This window comes from Ahaetulla prasina, chromosome 1, assembly GCF_028640845.1.
Source record: "Ahaetulla prasina isolate Xishuangbanna chromosome 1, ASM2864084v1, whole genome shotgun sequence".
In the NCBI taxonomy this organism is placed as follows: Eukaryota; Metazoa; Chordata; class Lepidosauria; order Squamata; family Colubridae; genus Ahaetulla; species Ahaetulla prasina.
In genome coordinates, this window is record NC_080539.1 from 189,496,683 (window position 1) to 189,518,978 (window position 22,296).

Here is a 22,296-nt window from a genome sequence, read left to right on the forward strand (position 1 = left end):
AGCACAAGTTCTTTGCGATGCAGAATTACAAGAGATTGCAAGCAGAACAGCACAAGAAAGCAACGACCAGCAGAGAAGAAAAAGGTGAGCCGGTGAGAGAGCAGAGCAGGGAGGAGAAGGAGAATTGTTCTGATATAGGCTTCCTGAGAAAGTATAAAGCACAATCTTAGACTCAGCAAAACCTCTTTTATTTACACGGCTGTGAATTATTGTCATTGACAGTCCACAAGGCTTCACAAACAGTCTTTCAGGGGAATGTTTATAAACACCCACCTTATCCCCCTTGGAATGCTGCCAGAGAACTAATTGCCAAACTTGGCACATGGTCAAACAGAACTTTTCAAAGCTTGAACCGACCAGATGAACTAATTGCTTCCTGCAAAAGCTGACATCCCTTTTGCTTCTTTTTATTGTCGGGGTGGGGGGTGGGGGGTGGGGTAATCATCTCCAAGCCTTACTACCAAGTAATTCCTGTTTTCTTAATTGTTCTTGTCTTCTGGCAGCTCTGTGCATGTGCACACTGGGAACAGGCTTCCACTGTTCTTCTGCCTTGCTGATGTCAGACTCTGGAGACTCCAGAGGCAGCACATAAGTATCAGATGGCCTTGACCCAGGGGTGAAATGCTACCAGTTTGGGCCGGTAGTAAAAAATGCTTTAAAAAGTTTTTTAAAAAACGTTCTGACAATCATGCATTTCTAAAATTTTTACGCATTTTTTTACTACCAGCTCTCTGGAACCAGTAGTTAAAAATGCTTTAAAAAGTAAAAAAACAAGTTCTAACGATTGCGCGTCGCTCAACTTATCTACGGAACTTTTTTTATTTTTTAATTTTTAAGCATTTTTTTACTACCGGTTCTCCAGAGCCAGTAGTTAAAAATGCTTTAAAAAGTAAAAAAAAAAAGCAGGAATTCCAAAAGCATGTGTTTGGTGGGGACTGTGCATGTACGCACAGCATGCATCTGGTGTGCAGTGTGCATGCGTGTGCAGTGTGCATCCGGCATGCACTCTGCATGTGCAGCACGCATCTGGCGCGCACCACGCATGCATGGGTAGTGAACGGAAGAGGATTTCACCACTGTATTGGCCCCTTCTCTGCCTCTGATGCATAGCCCTCGTCCGAGCTTTCCCCAGCCCCCAAGACTGGCCCAAGTTCCTCTCCAACCTCTTCACTGTCCAGCTCTGCTGCCAGCTCTGCTGGCCGCCAGTGGGCCACAACAAGATCCGGCTGTAGAGAGGCTTACTGTAGGCCTGGGCTGTCAAACTCAATTTCATTGAGGGTCACCTCAGGGTTTGACCTGTGGGGGGGCATGGGCAGTTCATCACTTATTTAGGGGGCACCTGTGGTGGCTTGAGTGCTCTGCCAGCGAAAACGGGCTCTCAAGCTCTGTTTTGGCTGCAACGGCCTTCTGCAATCGTCTGCCAGCATGCAACCCTCACAAGCTCCATTTTCGCTGGCAGAGGCACCATGGGCCAGTCCTTCACCATTTCCAGGGTGGCCCCACGGACCAGATCTAAGCATCCCGTGGGTTGGATCCAGCTCATGGGCCTTGAGTTTGACATCCCTGCTGTAGGCCATCCAGGAAGCCCTATTTGCTGGGAGAAGCAGCACACCGGCGGGCGGGACCAGTAAACAGGAGACACATGGCTAAGGAGCAAAGAGTAGCGGTAGCGCAACATAAAGGAGAGCCAATAGCTAGGGGCAGTACAGCAAAACAGAGCCTGAGAGCAATACAAAGAGCAGCGTGGAAAGTGACAGTAGGGCAACAATGGAACCAGAGACTGTCAGTGGTGGTGGAGCATTGCAGCCAGGATAAATAAAAATAGATGATTTTTTTTAAAATAATTTTTTAATAAGATTTTTTAAATTTAAATTGGATTGTTTCTATTTTTATCAAATTTATTTTAATAAAATGCTTTTGGAGCAAAAATCTATAGTTTTCTATGTATTAATAATTTAGTTTATTCAGCATGAAATGGAGCTTAGTTATGTAGCATGAGGCTGCATAGTCTGCAATATTTACATTGTTGGTAAACTCATTCAATGAATACAAGCTCTGCAAGCTGAGATAACATCGATGCATTCACACAATTTCACAGTAACTATGAGATAAATCATAAAACAAAGTTCAGGAATATTCCTTTATCCCATTGTTTTGCAAATCTATGAACACTACAAATTGTATGATTGTTTGAAGAGAAATGCATCTGTACCAGGCTCTAAGTGTGAGGAGGATTAGTAAGAGAAGTTTGGCTAAATTATTGAAGAATGTGAATGAAGTTGTTCAGACTATTCCAACGAAAACATTAAAACAAACAAACCAGCAAATGTATGCAGCAGCTTATGTTACTACTGAAGAATTAGGCTTGAAAATTAGAAAGAATAAAGCAATTAAGAAAGGAAAACCAAAGTGAAAAATCCATCTGGAGTTAAAAATAAAGATAATTTGATTGGATTTAAGTAATTTGAAGAATTTGAAGCAAGGAAACCTGAAGAATAAAAAAATCAGAATTTGCCTGATAATAAGAAATGACCTGAAAAACAATGAAATTGCAGTTGTGGTGAAGACTGGAAATAATATTTTTCTTTTTTATTAGTTTTTTTCTTTTTTTTCTTTGCACTTTTTTCTTTTTTTCTATTTCTTCTTTTTCATGAATTTAGTTTGTAAAAATTAATGAAGATCCATAAACATGGTATTCTAATTTGTTTGTTATTTTTTTCAACTACTGGCACAGAGAGACTCCTTTATTGAAATAAACCATAATTTTTGTAGTTCTATATTAACCTTCTCTCTTAAAAACACTATTTCAATTCCTTCACGCTGTTCAGAAAGATGTGACTGTAGTGTGCTATGTTGTCTTCATACTGGAATGGGATTGTCTGAATGTTAAGTATTCAGGAAAGATAACCATGCTTTTGCTGCACTTTTTTTTTAAGATAAACTGAGGTGCTTTGGGACATAACAATTTGGATCTGAAGTAACTGCTAGGCACAAGGGATCAGGACCATAGATAAAGTTGCAGTTTAGAAATATTTATTACTCAAGCCTATATACAAGAATCTAGTCAACTAACCGTCAGCACTAAATTGGTCCTGGATAAGGATCAACAGAATTCAAGGGATGCTGAACTTGGATCTTTTGTGGCAACACAAGGACTCTAAACTGATGAACTGATAAACTACCCCCAGCTCTGCCTGCTCTTCTCTGGCAGTAGTAGATATGAAAGCAGACCATTTTGGATCTAGCTGCTCTTGATGTAAAATCTAAAGTTAAGAGCAAGTTCATTTTGGAGATTAAACAAAGTGAACTGTTACTCACTGCCATTGTTTTCATTGCTTCTTGTGGTATATAAATCTAGTTGCTTGTTCTTTAAGCACAATAGGAGAGGTGGCAAAATAAGAGAGATTTTGTCACAAATGTTCTGTAAAACTTACAGCATAAGAATATCCTCAACCCCTAAATAAGACCAGCTTGTTTATTTTGGAAAATCTTCCACATAGATGATAGCAAAAGCACTAAGAAGCTTGCTAGATACATACTCCCATGTATATCAAATTAAGCTCTTTCTTCTTTTATATAGAGGGTTCACTTAAAGCTTTTTCCCATTTTCCCATGATCATCAATTGTGTTGTAAATGTTGTACCTTGATGAACATATCTTTTCTTTTATGTACACTGAGAGCATATGCACCAAGACAAATTCCTTGTGTGTCCAATCACACTTGGCCAATAAAATTCTATTCTATTCTATTCTATTTGAATCCTTCAAGAAGACTTGATTTTATCAACATACCTGTATGTTATACTCTAGCTATACTGCTACTACATAGCATCAAAGTGAATGAGCATCAACAAAAAGGCTCTCACAGTGGTGGGATTCAAATAATTTAACAACTGGTTCTCTGCTCTAATGACTGGCTAGGTGGGCATCAGTGGTGAGGTTTCTACTGGTTCACCCCAGTTTGGGCAAACCAATAGTGGTGGCGGCGGGAGGCTCCACCCACCTGCCCGGACATCATCACGGATGCTCTGCGCATGCGCAGAAGCATCACCCACAAGCAAAGCAAGCATGCATGCATGTTCACTTCCGAACCCTCTACTGGTGGGCATGGCTGGGTGGGTGTGGCTGGGTGGGCATGGCCAAAGGGTGTGACAGGACTCAGCCTCCTGCAGCACTCTGCCAGTCAAAACGGGGTGCAGGGGTTAATTACAAAATGTGGGTTTTGCTTTGTGACATCCAAATCCAGCGAGCAAGGGGTATGAACTGCCCAGAAAGTACACTTTTGTTTGGTTATGAAGAAATATCCTCAAAGTCAGATGTACACTAAATGTAGACTCACTTTTAGCTACACATCTTCCCAGCAAACAGCAAATTTTGAAGCTCCAGGTAAAGAGGATTCATTTTAGGATGAGTAACCACAGTTTGCATGTTGGAGGTTCCTAAAGGAATCCTGGGAACTCTGTATTTTAAAGAACATTTGAGGGAGGAATGCAGAATAGCCTTTCTCTGCCTGAGGTTGTAGAGACCTGGCACCAATCAAAATACTTTTTTGGGAAGCAACTGATCAACACTGACAAGGTAAACAACTAGGAAATGAAAATAAGAGCAAACTTCACACCCTTCTAGTACTGATGATTTACCTAGTTTTGTAATGAAACATCTGCAAGAAAACCATCAAGCTCAGAGAGCACCAAGGAACCCACAGTTCAAATATTCTCTTCTATTGATAAACACTTTTTGGTTAGAGGGACTCTGCGCCTGCCTTATATGAGATGGCTTCCAGTGGATTTTATTCTAAATTTTGATATGATTTCTGTAAATAAGGAATGTAGAATTGTAATGGCTGAGTATTTGATCCTTCATACATCAAAAAAATATAAAGCTAAGCGACAAACAAATAAAAAGATTTGAAAAAAGAAAAGGTTTAGGAAAGAAAAAGAGTGAAAGTGTAAGAAAGAGGAAAAGAAGGAAAACCGAAAAAGAATGACTTCCAACTTTCTTTGGTACAGATATAAGTAAAAAAGTAGAGTAAGAGTTTCATACATTTTTTACTTATATCTGTACCAAAGAAACCAAAGATTAACATTTGTCTACATTATTTCCATAATCCCAGATCTGATCATCAAAGCACAGATCAACTTTTAATTTTAGTTTCTCACAAAAAGTCCAGTAATGGTTCACATTGCTTTCATCACTATTTATTAAAGAAATCACAACTGGTTTATTTAATTGCACTAAACTCTAAATAAAACAGGAATGGAAAATCCTAAATTCTAGTATAGACCCATGCTTCTCAATTTTGGCAACTTTAAGGTGGTATGGACTTCAATTCCCAGAATTCCGAAGGCAGCATGAAGTTTGCCAATCTTAAACTTGCCAAGACTGAAAAACGTTCATCTACAGATAGGGATTTTTCCATTCCTCTTTTACTGGTTCTTACTTACTCATAAGCAATCTTAATGCAAAATCCTCACTTCCACTCCATCCCAGAGCAACCGCCATTCCCTGCTTTCCAGCTCCGTTCTCCTGTGTGCAAGGCAACAAAAGGAGACCATGTGACTACCAGTTTAAAAAACGTTCAGTCAGACCTTCCAACTTCACGAGATCTTTTTTTCTCTGAGAAGCCCCCGAGGTCAAACACAACCCTGATGAGGCCCTCAATGAAATTGGGTTTGACACCCCTGGAATAGCAGCTCTAGCAGGCATATAAAATGGCTGTTGTCTTGATAGATGAAACAGGTAAGGTACAAAAAATCTTGACTAAGGTCAGCGTGTAATAAGGAAATAATTACATCCAAATAGATTTTAGCCATGATCGTGATTATGAGTGAAATAGACAGTAAAAGATAAAGTAGCAGCTCTACCTAGGAAAACACAAGTGGAGGTTCACCATCCCAAGTTGCTTCTAAACAAGATAGATGCAAATAAACTAAATGGATGGATGGATGGATGGATGGGGAAGATTTAAAAGATTTAACTGACTGTTGTCCTTGAATGTAAACAAATTGACTAATTGAGCACTATAAAGTATCAAAAGAGCGGTTTTTGATATCAGGTGCAATTTCCAATAATGAGTTCTAACTTACATGCTTCTCAGCTATCAATTAAAATGTTGTTCTCCCTCAGCCACGTGGACCATTGACAGAAAAAAGTGTTAATTATTTGTTCCTACAGCTTTGAAACTCATCGAATTTGGTACTCAGTACATTTTGATACAGTATTCATCATTTGTTTGGTACTCAGCACACAAGCTAAAACTTGTCAGTGTCAACTGCCTTGTAACTCACAGCATTATTCCTTATAATATACTCACATCGGGGGAGGCACACTGGACCTGATTTTTGTCTCTGGTCAGTGGTTGAGAGATCTGGACTTAAAGGAAATAGTCATTGAACCTTTGTCATGGTCAGATCACTCTCTCCTTCGCCTGGACTTTCTGACCGCTACCCAACACCGCAGGGAGACGGAACCATTACGTTGGTACCGTCCCAGGCGCCTGATGGACCCAGAGAGGTTTCGGACGGAGCTTGGGCCACTTCCTGAGGGTCTGGCTCACGGCACGGCAGAGGAACTAGCTGCAGCCTGGGAACGGGCTGCGGCTGGGGCTTTAGACCGTGTCGTGCCTTTGCGGCCTCTGACCCGGCGCAGATCCCAACCGGCTCCTTGGTTCTCCGAGGAGCTGAGGGGATGAAACGCGGAGAAGACGCCTAGAGAGTTCCTGGAGGTCCAGCCGTTCAGAGGCTGATCGGACACTAGTTAGATCCTATACTAGGACCTACCTAGTGGCACTGAGGAAGCGGCGTTGCTCGCCTCCTCCCTCATTGCGTCGGCAGATAACCGCCCAGCTGCCCTGTTTGGTGACCCGCTCCTCCTTCACCAGCGGAGCGGGATGACCCGCTGCGGGACGTGCTGAGGAGTTTAACGGTTATCTATACGATAAAATCGTTCAGCTTAGGGACGGTCTGGACCAAAATTGTGGCGATTCAGACGGGGTATCTGAGGGCGGTCTTGGTGATGTTGTTTGGGATGAGTTTGACCCTGTGACTCCGAGGACATGGACAGGTTGCTGGGTAGATTGAATGCCACCACGTGTTTACTGGACCCGTGCCCTCCTGGCTGGTGCTGGCCACTCAGGAGGTGACACGAGGCTGGCTCCAGGGGATCACGAGTGCTTCCTTGTTGGAGGGAGTCTTTCCGGCCGCCTTGAAAGAGGCGGTGGTGAGGCCCCTCCTCAAGGAGCCTTCCCTGGACCCGGCTGGTTTAGGTAATTATCGTCGGTCTCCAACCCGCTTGGCGAAGGTTGTAGAGAGTATGGTGGCATATCAGTTTCCCCTGCACCTGGAGGAAACTGTCTATCTGGACCCGTTCCAGTCCGGCTTCCGACCCGGTTACAGCACTGAGACGGCTTTGGTCGCGTTGGTGGATGATCTCTGGAGGGCCAGGGATAGGGGTTATTCCTCTGCCCTGGTCCTATTAGACCTCTCAGCGGCTTTTGATACCATCGACCATGGTATCCTGCTGCGCCGGTTGGAGGGATTGGGAGTGGGAGGCACCGTTTATCGGTGGTTCTCCTCCTATCTCTCCGACCGGTCGCAGACGGTGTTGACGGGGGGGCAGAGGTCAACCCCGCGGCGCCTCACTTGTGGGGTGCCGCAGGGGTCGATTCTCTCGCCCCTTCTGTTCAACATCTATATGAAGCCGCTGGGTGAGATCATCAGTGGCTTCGGTGTGAGGTACCAGCTGTACGCTGATGACACCCAGCTGTACTTTTCCACACCGGGCCACCCCAATGAAGCTATCGAAGTGCTGTCCCGGTGTTTGGAAGCCGTACGGGTCTGGATGGGGAGAAACAGGCTCAAGCTCAATCCCTCCAAGACGGAGTGGCTGTGGATGCCGGCATCCCGGTACAGTCAGCTGAGTCCGCGGCTGACTGTCGGGAGCGAGTCATTGGCCCCGATGGAGAGGGTGCGCAATTTGGGCGTTCTCCTGGATGCACGGCTGTCTTTTGAAGACCATTTGACGGCCGTCTCCAGGAGAGCTTTCCACCAGGTTCGCCTGGTGCGCCAGTTGCGCCCCTTTCTAGACCGGGATGCCTTGTGCACAGTCACTCACGCCCTTGTGACGCCTCGTCTGGACTACTGCAATGCTCTCTACATGGGGCTCCCCTTGAAGGGCATCCGGAGGCTGCAGTTGGTCCAGAATGCAGCTGCGCGGGTGATAGAGGGAGCCCCTCGTGGCTCCCGAGTGACACCCATCCTGCACAGGCTGCACTGGCTACCTGTGGCCTTCCGGGTGCGCTTCAAGGTGTTGGTGAACGTCTTTAAAGCGCTCCATGGCATAGGGCCGGGTTACTTACGGGACCGCCTGCTGCTACCGAATACCTCTCACCGACCCGTGCGCTCTCACAGAGAGGGACTCCTCAGGGTGCTGTCGGCGCGACAGTGTCGTCTGGCGACACCCAGGGGAAGGGCCTTCTCTGTGGGGGCTCCCGCCCTCTGGAACGAACTCCCCCCAGGACTTCGTCAACTTCCGGACCTCCGAACCTTTCGCCGCGAGCTTAAAACTTACTTATTTATCTGCGCTGGACTGGGTTAGTTTTTTAAGTTATGGGTTTTTTAATGGGTTTTATCTCCAAATTTTAATTGTGGCCAATTTAAATAAGTTTTTTAATTGTATTTTAATTGTATTTATAGTGTATTGTGCATTTTTACTTGGCTGTGAACCGCCCTGAGTCCTTCGGGAGAAGGGCGGTATACAAATTTAAATAATAAATAAATAAATAAAAATAAGAAATTTTTGCTTGGTACTCATTGTTTTTGGTACTCGTTGTGCCTCTCAGAACCATTTAACAATGAGCACTGAGGTACTACTATATTATTTATTATTCACGTCATGTACAAAGCACATTAGCCAACAGTACTCCACAATTCAGGATCTGCAGCTACATTCTCCACATCCTTCATTTTAAGATTGAGATATCACAATGGCATTAAACAATATGATCTTGGTTGCTGTATTTATAATGAACGTGGCCCATATTGAACATCTCTCTTGGAAGACAGCAGTTGTTATATTGGACTAACATGATTTTTTTTATCAGTGCAAGGATTTTTTGACACTGTACAAAAGGGAGGGAGGAAATCTCTTGATATTTGTGCTCAGGAGACATATCAGGCTGAACAGGAAAAAAACTTACTAATAAAGGACAATATTTATAGCTAGGGTTGAAATGAGGGATCCTTGATACTCTCTGGGCTTGCTTGTTTTCTTGCAGACATTTCATTACCCAAACTAGGTAACATCATCAGTGCTAGTAAGGAGAGGGATATCAGCCTCTGCTTTTATTTTAAGTGTATATTTACTTCAACTCCTACTGTTTCAACTCCTACTTCAATTCCTACTGTTTCAACTCCTACCCTCAAAACAACGCTACAGAGCACTGCACACCAGAACAACTAGAGACAAGAACAGTTTTTTCCCGAAGGCCATCACTCTGCTAAACAAATAATTCCCTCAACACTGTCAGACTATTTACTGAATCTGCACTACTATTAATCGTTTCATAATTCCCATCACCAATCTCTTTCCACTTATGACTGTATGACTATAACTTGTTGCTGGCAATCCTTATGATTTATAGTGATATATTGATCATCAATTGTGTTGTAAATGTTGTACCTTGATGAACGTATCTTTTCTTTTATGTCCACTGAGAGCATATGCACCAAGACAAATTCCTTGTGTGTCCAATCACACTTGGCCAATATTTACTTCTTGGAGTGTTTTATTGTTTTATTACTTCGTTAAAGGTTTTCTTCTTACTGAATGTATGGGGGAGGGGGAGGTTTATACTGCTGCCAGCGTCGAATGTCATTTCAGGTGGAGAAGGAGATAGTCTTTCAAACAGACGTGCAGAGTTTGAACTGATTTGGCGCGTGAATGTAACGGGAGTTGCCTGCTTTGCATTCCATCCAGAAGATTGACAGAGGGAGAACATCGGAAGTGAAACAACACGTGGCCAAGGAAGAAAAGGACATTGGACTAACACTGTTTGAACTCTGGTGGGAGGAGGGCTCTTAGGAGGATATAATTCTGTACAATTACAATTAGTTTCAGTTCTAGCTTTGCTTCTCTTGCAATCTGACGTGTTTAGTAAAAATTACCAATCTCTTCAAACTGATGGAGTTGGGACTTTATTTTCTTAAACATTGATTGAAGGCAAGCTGACCATTGCTCTCAGTTTATATTCTAATGTCTTGCCCTGTCAGTGTTGGGGGTGGTGGTCTTAAAGATTCTTTGATTGGCTTCTCAGGCACTTTCTTTATTGGGGTATTGTTTATTTGTTGGACTGATATTAATCTTGGAGTTAACCTATGGTGAACTGAGTGCTGATTGCTGGTGGAGAGGTGCTTGTGTCTTTTTGTTCCCTTTTTGGCTGTTCCTGTTTTGTTCCCTTTGATTGTTTCTTTTGCATAGTCTATAAATATTGTTAATGTTTATGTGTCTATTGAGGGCTAATTTGTCAGAGTGCCATACTAGAAATTCCCTAGAGTTTTTTAATCATATAAACAAATTATATTTGAGAATATAATATATTAGAAGAATCTAGAAATATAGAAATGGAAGAACTGAAAAACCTTCTTGGATGAGAAGCAAAATGTTTTCAAGGTCCAGTTGCCTTTTGAAAAGCACATTTTGGACAACCATGACCTGGGTGATTGAGAATCTCCATATACAGAAATACAAAAACTATATTTGGCTGTCTAGCTGCTTCTTGAAAACATTCTAGTACTAGTCTTACACTGTTGATTTAGATTCAGCTTGTTACCAATGATTTTTCTCAAATATAGTTTCCAAAACATGACTATCCAATGTCTATGTTTTTTTCTCTACATATATATATAGTACAATATACAGTATGTCTTGTTAAAGAATTTTTTTCCCCCTTAATCTAGTCTTCCAAGCTGCTCAGCTTAGACTGTGTATTTGTTCTGGTGGAACAGTGATTAGAATGCAGTATTGCAGGCTAACTCACTGTTCACTGCCAGGAGTTCGATTCTGAACGGATCAAGCTTGACTCAGTCGTCCATCCTTCTGAGGTCAGTAAAATGAGCACCCAGATTGTTGAGGGTTGTGATCGTAAAGCATTATTTATTTATTTATTTATTTATTCATATTTTTATACCGCCCTTCTCCGAAGACTCAGGGCGGTATACAGCCAATAAAACAACAGAAATCCTAAATAAATTAAAATACTATAACAAGTTTAAAAATCTGATTCAACCGCTGTATACTTAAAATATTAGCTAAATTTTTTTTCAAAAACTTAAAAACCCTATTTATAACCCTATTATAAAGCGATATATCAGTCTAAGCGCTATTGATGTTGCTATTGTTTCGACTTCCTAGGTTTTTGCCAGACCCCCCTGTTTTCTTATCATCCATAAATTTAATAAAGAATCAATCCCATTATCCAAATCATTATAGTTGAAGATTATTGGTCCTATGACAAATTCCTGCAAAATCCCAAAGTTCTTGCTTTCCATCTAATGTTGAGCTACTAATCTGAATCTTGTTAAAGCTGGCTAGTCAACTGTGCACCCACCTCACTGTAGTGCTATCCAAACCATTTTTAAGAGCTAGTCAAAAAAAATTTCTTCAAAATAATAGCAGTGAAATGCTATATCTCAAAATGAGTCCATCTGGGGAAGAAATATTGAGTACTATGTGAGATGGTAGGGAGCACATCAATTTGCCTTGCAGAAAATGGTGGAGTATATGCATCAGAATGATCATATTATGAACAGGCAAGCTCTCCAGAAACAATTTTTGAACACATTCTCAAACTCAGAATTCAAAAAAGATGGCTATTCTTGATATAAACAGTATGTCAAACCCCGACATTGGGTTTGCCATATCTGGGGGGGTGGAAATCTGAGAGCATGGCAGCAGGAACGGCAGCAACAAGCCCCAGCCTTCAGGAACAGCCAGGTGGGGGTGTGCTAGGGCAATAGCCTTGCCAGCGACCAGCTTGTTGGCAGGGTCAGCTCTGGCTCCTACCAGGTGACAACAGCAGCTATTGGCGGCAACAGTGGCATTTATGAATGCCTGGCTGACCAGCAGACTCCTGGAACCCAGCTGGCTGGTGTCTGAAGGCCATGAAAAACTGGAACACTGGATACTGGGAGCTGATTGACCAATTTGCTTGCTACAGAGGAACTGTTTGCCAATGCTGGATGGTGGTTGAGTGGGTGGGGCGGGTCCAGGAACAGTAGGCATGGCCCCACCCACAAAAAGCGCTGGGAGGCAGTAGCTCCCAGTGCTAACTTTACAATGAACTGCTACTTTTGCAGAACTCAATTTGTGCCAAGGCTCTGGCCTGAATAAACCCTGATTCTACAATTCCAGAGCGTCTGCTTCAGTGGTGAAATGTAAAATTTGTTACTACCAGTTCTGTGGGCATGGCTTGGTGGTGGGGATAATGTGACTGGGTGGGTGTGGCCAACTTTTTTTTTTACTTTTAAAAGCATTCTTTCAGTTGAAGAGGTTGTAAAAAATTGCTTTTAAAGGGTTCTGACAATCCCAGCTGAGTTGCCTGATCATCAGAACCTTTTAAAAGCATTTTTTTACAAACTCTTCGGCCAAAGAGGTTGTAGAAAAAATGCTTTTAAAAGGTTCTGATGATCCCAGCTGAGCCGCAGGATCATCAGAGGCTTTTTTATTTAGTTTTAAAAGCATTTTTGATGGAAGAAAAAATGCTTTTAAAAGTTAAAAACAAAACAAAAACCTGTTGTGACCTAGGTTCCCGGACTCAGACTCCTGGAGGAGGAGGATTCAGAGAGTGAGCCCTCTCCCTCCCTGGCACAGACCCAGGAGGAGGAGGAGGGGCTGGCAAGGCCTGATTCCCCCGGGCCTTCTTCTGATGTGGCAACGGCCCAAGAACAATCTTGGCTTGATGCGAGACTGCGCAGACGTGACCGGCGCACGCAGCAGAGGAGGCGTTGGGACAAGGTCAGAGAATGAAGAGTCATGGAGCGGCACCCACAGGGGATAAAGCAGGAGGCGGAGCTTCCTGGCTTTTTGTGTTGGAAAAAGCAATGAATTTGCGTGGGCAAACTGTTTCATGGATAGAAGAATCTGTTTGTGAGTGACTCGTGCTTTATCTATAATTTTCTGGTTATCTCCAGGGATTTTGGCAGGCGTGTGGGGAGACATGTCCAGAACATCTCTGTGCCAGAAGGAATCCAGCCAAGTGTAAATAAATTTGGAGAAGGCCTTTGACTGACTTTTGGTGGGAGTGGTGGGAGGAGGAAACAGAACACAACCTCTGATGATCACGTGGCTCAGCTGGGCATTGGGGGAGGGCAGGGATTTTTGCTACCTGTTCTCTGAACCCACCCACCACCATCACTACCTGATCAGGCGATCCGGTCCAAACCAGGAGCATTTCACCCCTGGTCTGCTTCTATGTTAACCAGGCTTGGGGTTTTGGACCTTTCAGACAGTATTCTTTCATATGTAGCACCTTTGATTGTTATGAGATATATTACAATGAAGTTCCAGGTTAACTGTAAAAGCTACTAGTAATAGTAATATATGTTCTGTGATTATCATTTAAATAAAACTGATTATAAAATATGACAAAAAATCAGCAAGAAATATAAATAAAAGTTACTGCAAAGCTGATCACTAGATACTATTTTGAGGATTTTCTTGAAGAAACAAATATCTCAATCACAGAACAGTCAACTAATTTTAAAAATTGTTATCAGCTAGTATTAAGCCTAACTCAAGAACAACAAACAAAGCATGTATAGGTAGGTGCGCAAACTGGGATGTTTCTATTTTTTAATACCAAGTTAAAGACATTTATGTCCAATCTACTTCTTCCAAACAATTACCATTCCATGTATTTATTTCTTTTACAAAATAGGATCATACAAAATGATGGAAATAGTCAAAAGCAAAATATATTTGAACAAACAAGAATCTATAATTATTTGCAGTGAGAATATTGTGAAAGAAAATAACCTTTCTTCCAATTTTGCTAACTCGCTACAAACAAACAAACAAACAAACAAACAAACAATACAATGCTTTCCCTCTTACCAGAACTTGTAATATGATTTGCTCTGGATGCGTTTAGCAATTCTACAGGCTGGTCTCTGCTAGAAAGTCCACCTGAAAAAAGAAAATAATTCAGTTAATGTCTGCAGTAAAATTAAGATAAAGTTACTTAGAGGTTTGATATATCAACTGACTGAACAATTAAAAAAGAGCAAAAACAAAAACAAATAATTGTGTCTCTTACATTGTATTTTAATCTTTGACTATGTTTAAATTAGTTTTTATATGGTATGTTTTATTTGCAACTTGTATTTTGCATTTTATCTCTGAAAACTATGATGCTGCCAAGAGAAAAATAGATTGAAAATTTTAAAATATAGTAATACAGGTAGTCCTCAACTTATGACCACAATTGAACCCAAAATTTCTGTTGCTAAGTGAAACATTTGTTAAGTGAATTTTACCTATTTACCACCTTTCTTTTCACATTGTTAAGTGAATCACTGCAGATATTAAGTTAGTAACATGATTGTTAAGTGAATCTGGCTTCCCATTAACTTTAATTGTCAGAAGGTTGCTCACATCATGATCCCAGCACACTGCAACCATCTGAAATATGAATCAGTTGCCAAGTGTCCAAATTTTGATTACCTGACTATGAGGATACTGGATCAGTCGTAAGTGTAAAAATGGTCATAAGTCAGTGCTGTTTCAGTGCTGTTGTAACTTTGAATAGTCACTAAATATGTCAGACCTAGAGGCCATCTTTCTCTTTGAATCTTCAAGGCTGCCACATTTAGTGTATAGGCCTGCTATGGGAAAATGGGAGGAGGATTGCATAGAGCAGATAGAGATATATAGCCATATATATCTCTTTTCTCGGGGAGTCAAGGACATCAGCCTGAACCTGGGGAAGCGTGACTGGGAGACATCTCCAATTGGGATGGTGGATTGATTGGACCATGTGATGGACATGTGGGTGAAGGGGAAGGGACGTTGACTTTCCTTTGGGTGGGGAAAACCTAGGAGCTTACAGATTCGGGTTTTTCCAGATGTGCCAATATGACATCTCTAATAAAATGGAACTTTGAGGAACTTCAAGCCTTGGAGTCTTACTTGGTTGGGAGTACTACTTGGAACCCTGACAAAATGAACTGTTGTAAGTCGAGGACTATCTGTAGTCGTTGGTATTATTGGTTTGTCACACAGTCAGCCAGATATTCAGATTAGATTTGGCATTTTTATCTACCTATCGAGTCTTTCCCATGATCATGGGATAGGTAGATGTCGATGTTTTATGATGTTAAAAGTAACATCACAAGATGTAATCTGTTCCATGTAAAGCTGCCTTTTGCAACTGACTGATTTTGCAATGCCGATAATGTTCAAGTGATGCTCCAGTTGTTTTGGGATTGCACCCAAGGCACCTATTACTATTGGTACTATCTTTGCTTCCTTTTGCCAGCCATTTCTATTTGCAGGTCTTTGTATTTTGTTGTCTTTTCCAGTTCTTTCTCTTCTATTCTGTTGTCTCCAAATACTGCCATCTCCACTATCCAGACACTTTTGTCTTTCTTATCAACGATTGCTAAATTTGGTACATTATGCGGCTGGTATGTGTCTGTTTGAATTCTAAAGTCCCAGTGTCACTTCTGCCATCTTCGGCATGGTCCCTTGCTGGCATCCTGCCATCAAAAGATTGGGGAAGGGAACAAGAGGGACAAATGTGTAATAAATATGATTGTAGGGGAATATGATGGGACTAAGGAGGGGGGATGACACCTTGACAAAGACCAGAGAGGCCCAGAACCAACTTGTGTCCATCTTCAAGACCACACACCCTGAGAATGGAATGTAGATTGAAAGGTTCTCAAAACACCTATGCAGCTCTCCATTGGCTGAAGCGATGAACTCTCAAGCGGGGAGAGCTGGGATGAGGGCAAGAATTTGTATCCTTTTCCACGGGAATCTTATTTCTAAGCCAGCTTTACTGCAGCCAGCAACCTTCAGTAAAAGAACCTATCACTTAACCCAAATGGAGTTTGACGGTCTTTCTTTCCAAGACCGGGGCAGGCCTGACACCCAGAACACTTTAGTTTCTTCATTTTCTATTACTATTATTATTATCTTTTTTATTCATTAAACATGAAACTTAGTCACCTAGACATTTTAAAATGTGTCACAAATACCATTGACTGATGCTAATGGTTGATAGGGGATGCTGCTAGCGTACTAGATATCAACCAAGTATCTTCTTAAAATATACGATTTTCCAAGTAGCGCAGCTTTTTCCAGTTCTGCTGGTGTTATTGCAGGAAACTACAATTTCTTGATGTGTTTTCTAAAATTCTTGGACATGGTAACAAGTGCCCCGATGACAATGGGTATCACTGTTACATGTTTCATCCATAACTGTGTAGTTTCGATGGCCAGGTTGCAATATTTCATGATTTTTTTCCAATTCTTTTTCTTCGACTCTGGTGTCTCCTGGTACAGCAGTATCAATAAACTGTACACTTCGACCTTCGATAACCGTGATATCTGGCGTGTTGTGTCCCAAATGATGATCTGTCTGTATTCGAAAGTCCCACAAGATCTTCACCATCTCAGTTTCAATAACTTTTTCCACTTTATGTTCCCATGACTTGTTGTGTCTGCACCCCCCAACCCAGGCCTGCTGCCAGAAAGTGACTTGGACAGTGAGGGGGCAGGGCCGTCAGGACTTACCTCGGGAGCACCGGCTTGCCTGGCTCAGCTCCAGGAGACAGAAACAGGCCAGTGGAAGATATAACAAGGCCTCCATCCCCTGACTCTTCCCCCCCACCCAGGCCATGCCTGCAGACCCAGCTGACGGCAATCAGGCTTGGTTTCGTAGGCAGGAGAGGAGGGAACAACAGAAGCAAGGGTGGGGCAAGCCTAGGAAGTGCTGAGTCATGGAGCCACACCCCACAGGATATAAAAGGCAGCCAGAGCTGCTGTGTCTCTTTGTAACAGGCACTGATTAAGAGTTGAAGTTTGTTTCTAGGTGACTCACCAGCATCGTGGAAGATAACGGAGGCTCTTGGCAGACGCTGGCTATTCTGCTGCCAGAGCTGATAGTGATGGTAGAATTAAGCCATCATTTGGACGGAGACGAGGGAAGACAGAACATGACTTTTCAATACAAGTAGAGTATATTATTTTACATAATGACCAGTGGATTAATCTAGCAACTCGATCATGTCTAGTTTGGTAATCAGTTTGCGCAATTTTGCTGCACTCGCATATTAAGTGTGAAATAGTTTCAACTTTGTCATTGCAAAGTTGGCAGTTTGGATTGTCAGTGTTTTTTTGTATCTTCGCTTTCATGGCATTAGTTTGTAGTTCTTGTTCTTCAGCAGCAAGTATTAAACCTTCCGTTTCTTTCTTGATGGTTCCTGTTTTAAGCCATGCCCATGTGAAGTTGTTATCACATTTTCCTTCAATGTTTTTGAAGTGCTGTCCATGCAAAGCTTTGGTTTTCCATCCATTTAATCTGTCCATTTAATCTGTCATCTAGCTGTTTTTCCTTATATTCTGCTTTTGTTTCTGTTGTTTTTATGTTCTCTGTTTTCACAGCCTACAGCAATTTTTCTGTACTTTGGGTCACATAATCATTCAAACTTCGTTTTTCTTCTTCTACAGTTTGATGGATTTGCAATAACCCTCTGCCCCCTATTCTTCTTGGCAGGTACAACCTGTCGATGTCACTTTGTGGATGTAAAGCGTGGTACGTATTCAAAAGTTTATGCACTTTCCAGTCCAGGTTTTCCTCTTCAGCCACAGTCCAGTTGATGATTCCAGCTGGGTAGTGTATCACTGGAATTGTCCATGTGTTAATGGCTTTAATTATGTTTCCAGCATTCAGTTTTGATTTTAATATTTTGCAGACCCTCCTGATGTATTCCTTTTGCGTTGACTATTTGACTTTTCCATTCAAGATGTTATCCGCTTCCAATATGCCCAGGTATTTGTAATTGTCATCCTTTGCTAATGCTTTCACAATGCTTCCATTTCCTAGTTCTGTTCCTTCCATTTTTTCAATTTTTCCTCGCTGCATGGATAATATAGCACATTCAACGGTGAAGTTTTCCTGACTGAGACGGTTCTCTTGGACCTCAATGTCCCGATTGGACAATGATAGTGTAGGGCACTTCCTTGGATCTCAGGGATATTGCAAAATCCCTGATCGATCCAGGAGAAGCCCTTATTCCCGGCAGGAAATTCCAGCTGCAATGGCTGACAAAGTTGGGACAGCTCCAGAATGCAAGGATTGAGAAACTGTATTAGGTGGGGTGAGAGACTTGTTCCTGTTACTTAAAAGTTATTCCGTTTTTAGAAGAGACTAATTAGAGGAGAAAATAGACTGGAGCGGCGGATACATTTTATTTTTTTTTAAAGAAATTTTGTTCCTTTCATTTTTAATCTTTTTATTTAAAAGAGAAAGCCTTCTTTTTCCGTTTGGAAAGCCCTCATTGGACTGAATGAACAAAACTGTTTTGAATTACTTCTACCCTTTGGATCTCTTTTTTAAAAAGAGGCTCTCTCTGAATCTTTTTTTTTTTTGGACCTTTTGGCTATTTCTTTTTTTTTTTTAATATTAATTAGCAATTAAAATTTGGCAATTTTAAAACTTTTTGTTTAAGCCAGGAAGCAAGGGAAGGCTGAATAACACTGCCACCTAGTGGACTTTGACTGTTACTTTCTCTTCTCGTTTAACTGTGAAAGCCTGAGGCTCTATATTTATACATTGTTGCTTTGAGATAGAGGGTGAGAGCATCAAAGAGATTTTGTATATTGTACTTTGTTGATTCAGGTGCTCTAACGGATACTATCAATTGAAAGAGCCTGGAAGAAAAAGGGAGAATCTTTTTTGCTTTCTTGTTATGGAAAACTTTGGCTGTGACTTTGGAAAAAGATACATCACTGCAAAATCGATGGGATGCAATGAAAGCCTATGCAAGAGGCTGGATGATAGACTATACACGGAAAAGAAATTTTAAGAAAAGACAAGCCCTAAAGCACTAGAAAATAACTATAAAAAATTAGAACAAAACTTACAGAACTATCCAGAGAAAAAAGATATTAAAATGGAAGGTGAACTAATTAAACACAAAATGAAATTGCTTGAAAAAGAAGAATTAGCACAAAAAATCAAGGGGGCGAAACAGAACTATTTTGAAAATGCTAATAAACCAGGTAGATGGTTAGCCTATAAACTGAAAAAAGAGAAATTGGTGGACAATCACGACCAGATTAAATATGGGAATGAGGAAAAGAAAAAAATTGTGCAAGATTTCTACAGAGACTTATATAAACAGGACAATATTCAAGCAATTTCAAACACTATTTACAGAAAGCTAATTTACCACAGATTTCTAAAGACACTCAGTCCATGTTGGACAGTAATATAACAATGATAGAACTAATACAGGTGGTCAAAAAACAAAAAAACGGAAAAGCACCAGGCCCAGACAGACTCCTGAATTTTATGACTTTGCTTTAATTCTGGCAAAAAGACTGAAAAGATACTTGAATGACTTTATACATTCTGATCAAAACGGCTTTCTGCCCAAGAGACACATTAAAAACAACTTGAGAATTATACTGGACACTTTAGAATATTATGAGGCACATCTGGAGAAACAGATGGCGTTGATATTTCTTGATGCACAAAAAGCTTTTGATAATGTTAACTGGCGTTTTAAGTTATTACAACTGGAACAGATGGGTTTTGGAGTAAAATTTATTAAGGCAATAGAAGCTATATACCAGATGCAATCTGCAAAAAAAAATGATAAATAGTGAATTTATCAATTTGATTCAAATTGAAAAAGGTACAAGACAGGGTTGCCCGCTCTCCCCTCTTTTGTTTGTCTTAACATTAGAAGTACTAAATAGAATTATTAGAGAGGAAATAGAAATAAAAGGTATGAAAATACAAAAGGAAGAATATAAATTACAAGCATTTGCTGATGATCTGGTTTTTATTATTGAGGATCCATTGGAATCTATAAATATATTGATAGATAAAATAAGAGAATTTGGAGAAGTTGCGGGTTTGAAAATAAATAAAGATAAAACAAAAATTTTAACAAAAAATATGTTACAGAAACAAAAATGAATTAGCAGAAAGGTCAGGGATGCAGATTACGAATAAAGTTAAGTATTTGGGGATCTTCCTACCTGCAAGATGTAGTACATTGAAAGAATAACTATGATAAGCTCAAACAGCAGATTGGGTCAGATTTGGCAAAATGGGAGAATCTGCAGTTATCACTGTTTGGACAAATTTCAACAATTAAAATGAATATACTGCCTAGAATATTATATCTGTTCCAGACAATTCCAATTAAATTGGGGGGAAATTTCTTTCAGGAATTGAATAAAATGATATTGAGATATATATGGCAAGGGAAAAAAGCGAGGGTAAAATTAAAATTATTGCAAGATGTGAGAACAAGAGGGGGCTTTGGGTTACCCAATTGGGAATTATACTATCAAGCCGCAAACTTAATGTGGATCAAGGATGGATAAATTTAAGGAACAATAGAATATTGACTCTGGAAGGCCACGACTTGTTAATGGAATGGCACGCTTTTTTATGGTATGGACAAGCTAAAAGGCAGGGATATTTTAGAAGACATTTTATAAGAGAGGCTTTGTTATCAAACTGGGAGAGAATTAAGAAAAGCCATTATAAAAAAATTCCAGTTTTGGTATCAACTATTGAGGCTTTTTCATACGCAATTACATTTAGAAAGGAACAAATTGTTAGATATAAAGAATTGTTAAATGAGAAGGGAGAACTTAAAACAATGCAGGAACTAGAAAGTGAAGATATCAAGATGAATTAGTTTTCTTACATGCAAATATGTTCTAGATACGATAAAGGTTCCAAGACAGAAGGCTTTTATAATAACTTGACTAGCTTTGATAAAATTTTAACAGGGACCGATGACAAATTAATTACAAAGTTGTATGGATATCTTTTAGAGATTTAACTAGAAGAAGAACAAGTCAAGGAAACAATGATTGCTTGGGGGAAGAATTTTGGGCATGGGATTGATTTAGAGACATGGCAAAAATTGTGGACACATAATTATAAGATGACAATGTCAATGGCCTATAAAAAGAATCTGTATTGATCTTGTTCAAAATTGTCACTCGTGAATTTACAACAAGAGTCACAAAACAACTATTCCTTTGTTCCCACTTTTCAAGCACTTTTTGATATATGTCTCTTGCAAGACTGGCTGCTGGGTAGTTTCTAATACCATCACTACTTTGTTCTCTTAACAGTAGGCCATATTTGAGGATGTCTCGCAGGGTAGGAAGACAGCAACAAGTCTCTGCCAGTCCCAATTAGGTTGTTTGTATGAGTAAATGTTCCTCGTCTTCCTTTTTTAGAAGCCATTACAAATCAGTTATTATTTATTTATTTTTTTATTTATTTATTCGCATTTTTATACCGCCCTATCTCCCGAGGGACTCAGGGCGGTTTACAGCCTGATAAAAAAACATACATATAAATACAGAATAAAACATCAATTAAAAACTTATTAAATAAGGCCGAATATTTAAAATAGCAATAAAAGTAATAAAAATCCCAATTAAAACCAAATTCAAAATTTAAAATTCTAGTCCAGTCCTGCGCAAATAAACAGATGTGTCTTAAGCTCGCAGCGAAAGGTTCGAAGGTCAGGAAGTTGGCGAAGTCCTGGGGGAAGTTCATTCCAGAGGGTGGGAGACCCACAGAAAAGGCCCTTCCCCTGGGTGTCGCCAGTCGGCACTGCCTGGCGAACGGCACCCTGAGGAGTCCTTCCCTGTGAGAGCGCACAGGTCGGTGAGAGGCAATCGGTGGCAGCAGACGGTCCCGTAAGTAACCCGGCCTTATGTCATGGAACGCTTTGAAGATGGTTACCAAAACCTTGAAGCGCACCCGGAAGGCCACAGATAGCCAGTGCAGTCTGCGCAGGAGAGGTGTCACATGGGAGCCACGAGGGGCTCCCTCTATCACCCGCGCAGCCGCATTCTGGACCAACTGGAGCCTCCGGGTGCTCCTCAAGGGGAGCCCCATGTAGAGAGCATTGCAGTAATCCAGACGAGATGTCACGAGAGCATGAGTGACCGTGCATAGGGCATCCCGGTCTAGAAAGGGGCGCAACTGGCGAACCAGGCGCACCTGGTAAAAAGCTCTTCTGGAGACGG

The 22,296-nt window shown here is 41.0% G+C and overlaps 1 protein-coding gene across 14 annotated transcripts in view; it reads right to left on the minus strand.

The window, feature by feature from the left end:
* Positions 1-22,296, minus strand: part of HDAC4 (histone deacetylase 4) — a 612,734-nt gene that overhangs the window by 491,358 nt on the left and 99,080 nt on the right. For all 14 annotated transcript variants that reach the window (XR_009155364.1, XM_058185442.1, XM_058185422.1 and 11 more), the window contains one exon: positions 14,110-14,181. Coding sequence is in view for 12 of the 14 variants with exons in the window: in XM_058185422.1 (XP_058041405.1) it covers positions 14,110-14,181 (72 nt within the window). In the remaining 2 variants the exon portion in view is untranslated. The remainder of the gene's footprint in view (positions 1-14,109; positions 14,182-22,296) is intronic.